A 6467-nucleotide genomic window follows, 5' to 3' on the forward strand; every position below is an offset into this window, starting at 1 on the left:
CGCTCCGCGGCATGTGGGATCTTCCTGGACCAGGGCACAAACCCATGTCCCCTGCATCGGCAGGCGGACTCTCAACCACTGCGCCACCAGGGAAGCCCAACACTTACTAATTTTTTAAAATTAAACATTTATTGAATATTTACTATGTCAAACATTATGCTTAGTGCCCTAGAAAATTCAGAAGACACGGTTTCTATCTTCTTGGAGATCACAGTGAAGTGGGTGGTGAGACAGGTCAACATTACAGTAGAATGTGATAAGTGCCATGATAGAGTCATGTCCATTTGACTGCAGGGACATTGGAGGCAGGGTAGCTTCAAGTTAGTTGGAGTCCCAGATCCCTAGGTTGTTGTTCAGGATGCCTTATGGTTTGGCTCATGCTTGTGTTACAGCCTACCCTGCACTCTAGTCGTACTAGACGCCTCACTTTCTGCTGAATACAGTGCCACCTTTCATGACTTTTATCTTTGCACCTAATTTTTTATCTTGTCTCAAGTGCCTATTTCTGTTTTTTGATTAGCACACTGTTTTTGCTCACCTTTTAAAGTACCAGCTCAAATGGTGCTTCCTGCCCTTCCTAACCCAGAAAGTTAGTTGCATCTTTCTCTGTGCCCACGGAATTCTTCTTGTATTCTAATATGAGGTTTATCATAATGAATTGTCTGTTGACATCTCTGTCTTTCCCTTTAGACTCATGGCTCTTCAGAGGTACATCCTGTGACTTAGTCATCTTTATACCATGATACTTAACTGGCATATTAAGACACCAAATATAAATCTTTTTTTTTTCTTTTATGTAACAAGATTTTATTTATCCTTATGTCATCACACATTTTCCCTATATAAATTTATTTACGTTTTTAATTGAAGTATAGTTGATTTACAATGTTGTGTTAGTTTGTGGTGTACAGCAAAGTGATTCAGTTATATATGTATACATATATATTTTTCATAATCTTTTCCATTATGTTTTATTACAAGATATTGAATATAATTCCCTGTGCTAAATAGCAGAACCTTGTTGTTTATCTATTCTATTTATAGTAGTGTGTATCTGCTAATCTCAAACTCCTAATTTATCCCTCCTCCACCCCTTTTCCCCTTTGGTAACTTTAAGTTTGTTTTCTATGTCTGTGAGTCTGTTTCTGTTTTGTAAATAAGTTCATGTGTATCATATTTTAGATTCCACATATAAGTGATACCATGTGGTATTTATCTTTCTCGGTCTGACTTACCTCATTTAGTGTGATAATCTCTAGGTCCATCCATGTTGCTGCAAATGGCATTATTTCATTCTTTTTTATGGCTGAGTAGTATTCCACTGTATATGTATATATACCACATCTTCTTTATCCATTCATCTGTCAATGGACATTTAGGTTGCTTCCATGTCTTGGCTGTTGTAAATAGTGCTGCTGTGAACATTGTGGTACATGTATCTTTTCAAGTTAGAGTTTTCTCTGGATATATGCCTGGGAGTGGGATTGTTGGATCTTATGGCAATTCTCTTTTTAGTTTTTTAAGGAACTTCCATACTGTTTTCCATAGTGGCTGCACCAAGTTATGTTCCCAGCAGTGTAGTAGGGTCCCCTTTTCTCCACACCCTCTTCAGCATTTATTATTTGTAGGCTTTTTAATGATGGCCATTCTCACCAGTGCGAGGACACCACCAAATATGAGTCTTAATTTAACTTTACTATTTTACTTATCACTTCTTTTGGTTTATACACTAGTATCCTTTTTCATCTGCTTAACCCTTACACCTGCCAGCATTCTGTATCTTCCTTTAGTGCAGTTCATTCAGCTCACAAGAGACTTAGAGCACCTCCTGTGTGCTAGGTATTGTGTTAGGCACAGGGAATGCAAGAATGAATAAAGTCCATCCCTGCTGGGAAGGAGCTCAAAGTGGAGGGAAGTAGATAGATAAGTAAACAGTCTATCACAATTTCTACTGAGTAAACAGTGTGAAAGATGCTGTGATACTGGGAAGCTCAGGGTGCTTTGGGGGTACACAAGGAATATAACTTGGCCAGTTGGTAGGAGTCAGAGAAGGCTTCCTGAAGGCACTGTACTCTGAAGTTGAATCTTGAGAAAGGAGCAGCATGGAAGGGTGTGAGAGAACAAGATGCTCTGGGGAAACTGTTTAGTATGGCTGGGTAGGACTCGAAGCAGAGAGGAGGGAAGAGGTTAGACTGGATTTGTAGACAGAGACCAGATTGTGAAGGACCATGTGTCATACTGATGAGCTTTGCATTTTTTCCTGAAGGTAGTGAAGATCTGCTGAAGAATTTTAGGCAAATTTTAATCAGATTTATGTTTTTAATGTTTAGTAGCTTCTTACGCTTCCTTGTTTCCTTTTTTTCAAATACTGTCACATCCATTCTCATTCTTTCTCTTGTTTGTAAGTGAAGTTTTGAATTTTTCCTTTATTCACTTGCAGTATTCTTCAACACTTAATGTCACTGTAACCACTTATCTCTAACCTTCTGTGGGAAAGGATTAGATAGACACACTCTTTCAGTTTTGCCAGTATTCTCTGTGTTAAGTTACAGCTTGAATTTTGAGTTGTCTTTCTCTCTTAATGAACTATTCCAGATTTGTTTTTGTGTCTTATTAACCAATTTTGTCTGTTGGGATACATAAAGAATACTACAATGCATGGTATGAATCAAAATACTTGCCAAGCCAGAAGTCTAGCATCCTTTTGGAAATTTATTAATAAAGATGGACTGAAATTCCTAATAAGCCATAAAGGGTTAATTCCATGAATGACTTTATTTTAATAGTGTTATGTATGAGAACTTAAATTGGTTTCTTTTAGATAATTTTAAAATAGGCAGACCTTTGCAAATTAAATTTGAGATTTCTGTGAAGTCTCCCTCATAGAATTATTATTCTTGTTGCTGAACAAAATTCTCCAGCTAGTTGTGTGAAATCTAGCTCTAGCCATTTACTTCCTTAGTCTTAATTTTCCTCATCAAAATAACGCAGGGCTTATGTTAGATGATTTCTAGTGTCTTTTTCTGTTTTATGACTTTTGTATCTTACATCTAATAATTTTTTGCAAATTATCTTTCATGTAGTGCTCACATGGTCTTCTGAAGAAGCCATGGGTAGCTGTTGTAGCTGTCCAGATAAAGACACTGTCCCAGATAACCATCGGAACAAGTTTAAGGTCAGTAAAAACTGGTTGAGATGTAGCTCTCACTGCCTACCTGGATGTTCTTCTTTTACTTCACTTAATTAACATGTCTTATTATTTCCTCACTTTTGTCTTCAGATCCTTTTATTTTCCTTTTTGTCCATTCTGCCTTTTCTTGTTTTAACAAATGATGACAACATTTTCTTACTGACAGTGTGAAATCCTCTTTTCCTTTTCCTTTGGTCTTCCATATCCAGTTAGAGCCACACAATTCTGATAATACTGTCTTTTTTTTTTTTTTTTAACTTGGAAGACATTTACATTTATTTTTACCTTTCGACATCACCAGTCATGGATATGAGTGCCTAAATCTTGTATCTCCGTCAGGAAAACAGCACTAATGAGTGACTGTTATATCCTCTGAAGAACTCAATCTTTGGTCACAGTGATAAGAGCCCCTGGATTTGGTCCCATCAGCCCTCTTTGAAATGACCTACTGATAATATTGTCTTTAAAATGCCACTTTATAGGTGCCTCTTCAGTCCTGTCACCAGCTCCCAGTCATTGTTTAATGCCTGGACAATTTCATAACTGAACTCTATCTTCAGTCACCTCTGTGATGCATCCTGCAGTTGACATCAAATTAATCTTCCTCCTTCATCATTCTAAAACTTCAGTGGTGTTCTGTTACTTAGATGCTAAGTGCTCCGTTCCTTACTCATCCACAGTCATTAATCTCTCATATTCTGACCTCATTCTGCTGTAAATCATAGCCTCTGGATCACACAAACCGAGGTGTAAGTCACAGCCCTCTTGCTTCATAGCTTTGTTATCTTTGGCAGGTTACATTATCACTAAGTCTTTGTTCATTTGTGTGCAGTGGAGAAAATAGTATTACCTGCAGTTTAGGATCGGTATTAAATGACAAAAACACAAGTAAAGCACTTTGCCCAACCCAGGGGTATAGTAAATTCTCCCTAAGTGTTATCTGTCCTTTATAGTCTCTGGCCATTTTCTGAAACTGAGCAGTGCAAAGCCTTCCCTTACATGAACTCAGTGCCAGTCCTGTCCTGATCTCTCTGAAACATACCTTCTTTGTCTCTGCTGTAGCACTGCATCTTCAGGATGTGCCCCCTAAATCCTGACCCACCAGTTCTCCCTCTTAACTTTATTTCCTGTCTAAATTTAATTATACCCAAGGCCCAGCTAAAGTCCCTCCTCTTCTTATGTGAAGGCTTCTCCAACAATCCTCTGCCACAGTTCCTGCATTTCGCAGCCTCTGTTGCACTCATTTGTTAGTTAAGCATTTATAGTTTTATGGTGTTTTTTGTGTTTGTATATCTTATCTCCTCAGTGGGAATGTGAGTTCTTTGTGGATATGAACTGGGTATTACACTGCTACATAGTCCATGCCCTAAACACACAATTGGTTGTTGAATGAACTAACAAAGGAACCAATAACTGAACCAATAAGCAATAGTACATTTTCCTGACAAATTAGTGAAATATGTGCATAACTGTCAAGTGGGAGCATTAAGTTAGCACTAATTAAACTTTCTTTTTTAGGTCATTAATGTGGATGATGATGGGAATGAGTTAGGTTCTGGCATAATGGAACTTACAGACACGGAACTGATTTTATACACTCGCAAACGTGACTCGGTAAAATGGCACTACCTCTGCCTCCGACGCTATGGCTATGATTCGAATCTCTTTTCTTTTGAAAGTGGTCGAAGGTGTCAAACTGGACAAGGTAGGTAGAGCCTTTATTTTTTTTCTCCAAACATTATCATATTTGACATATCATTCTATAATTCAGTTATTCTATATGTAATGTTTAATGTTTTACTTTTATCCAGAATAAAAAATTCTCAAATAAGTGGATTATTTAAAAAAGAGACATAGTACACTATGTATTCATTTATCAAGCATTTATTAAGCATGTTTTCTATGTCCAGAATTTTGGCTCATATTAACTTTAAGATTTGCAGTAAGTAAATGATTAGTCCCAGTAAATTGCCTATGTGTCTTTACTGTTATAACTCGGGGAAAAGAACCTAAACTTTGGAGTCAAACAGAACGTACTTTTATTTTTTGCTACCTACTTCTTGAAAGTCCTTGCGCAAGTTGCATGACCTCTGTCGCATCAAATTTCTTCTGTATCAGAGGGCAACGGTAATCCAATAATTAAACAAGGTAATGATTGTAAACCACAGAGCAAGGGCCTGTCAAGTGATAAAGAATTCCCTTGGTAATGGTAAGTTGGGCTCCCCCTGCTGTTAAAAAGCAGACTAGAGTAAGTTTGCAAATCTTGTTTTTGTCTTCCTAATTTTGAGCCATCACCCATGGACAAATGAAAATTATTCTGTGAACTTTTGGGTTTATGTTTTGAAACAGGGAATATAATTAATTTATCAGACATTTATTTTAAAGGCTTTCCTTGCGATTGGTGCATGGAATGCTTACTTTACAAGTTTGTTCTTCGACAGGTGCTCCTGTGTCTTTTTTAAAGATGTGGTGACCATTTCTTTCTTCTGGTTTTTATTTGTAGGAATCTTTGCCTTTAAGTGTGCTCGTGCAGAAGAATTATTTAATATGTTGCAAGAGATTATGCAGAATAATAGTATAAATGTAGTGGAGGAGCCAGTTGTTGAAAGGAATAATCATCAGACAGAATTGGAAGTCCCCAGAACACCTCGAACACCTACAAGTAAGTGTCCATTTTCCTTCTTCTATTATAAACTATAGATTATGGTTATTTAATCTATAAATTGTTAGGAATTACCATTGGCTAACATAAGTATAGTGATTGTGAGTTTTAAAAAACTGTTAGCTATCATTATAAACATTTTTAATATTTTAAATATGAAAACATTAAATGTTTCATATTATTTAAAATGTGAGTGGAAAGTTAGAGTGGAGGGGGTACGCTGTTTTGCTCTGGTTTCTCATATGTCTTGCCAGAAACACCTTCCTTAAACCTCTCAGTGCTGATTGTATTCTCATTCTTTTTTTTTTTTTTAAACATCTTTATTGGAGTATAACTGTTTTACAATGGTGTGTTAGTTTCTGCTTTACAACAAAGTGAATCAGTTATACATATACATATGTTCCCATATCTCTCCCCTCTCGCATCTCCCGGATATTGTTTTAGTTGTTCACTTTTGGCAAATTGACCTTTGGTACACATTTTCAGGACTGTGTTGTGTATAAAAATAGAGGCTGGCTTCTGGTGGAAAGGCTCGACCGCCCTCCATGACTAGAGACCATCTACAGTACGTGCGGCAAGGAAGAAAAATTAAGAAATACACTATTTGTGCTTTGA

General features: G+C 36.9%; 1 protein-coding gene and 1 non-coding gene across 10 annotated transcripts in view; one reads left to right on the forward strand and one right to left on the reverse strand.

The window, feature by feature from the left end:
• The window catches only part of FRS2 (fibroblast growth factor receptor substrate 2), a 119833-nt gene that overhangs the window by 109135 nt on the left and 4231 nt on the right, over positions 1-6467 (forward strand). For all 9 annotated transcript variants that reach the window (XM_055085197.1, XM_055085196.1, XM_055085195.1 and 6 more), the window contains 3 exons: positions 3084-3175; positions 4709-4895; positions 5694-5852. In XM_055085197.1, coding sequence (XP_054941172.1) covers positions 3110-3175; positions 4709-4895; positions 5694-5852 — 412 coding nt within the window. In that variant the 5' untranslated portion in view covers positions 3084-3109. The remainder of the gene's footprint in view (positions 1-3083; positions 3176-4708; positions 4896-5693; positions 5853-6467) is intronic.
• Positions 3513-3637, reverse strand: LOC112064749 (small nucleolar RNA SNORA25). Its single transcript, XR_002891648.1, has one exon. It is a non-coding gene; the product is annotated as a small nucleolar RNA SNORA25 (small nucleolar RNA).

Source organism: Physeter macrocephalus, chromosome 6 (genome assembly GCF_002837175.3).
Source record: "Physeter macrocephalus isolate SW-GA chromosome 6, ASM283717v5, whole genome shotgun sequence".
In the NCBI taxonomy this organism is placed as follows: domain Eukaryota; kingdom Metazoa; phylum Chordata; class Mammalia; order Artiodactyla; family Physeteridae; genus Physeter; species Physeter macrocephalus.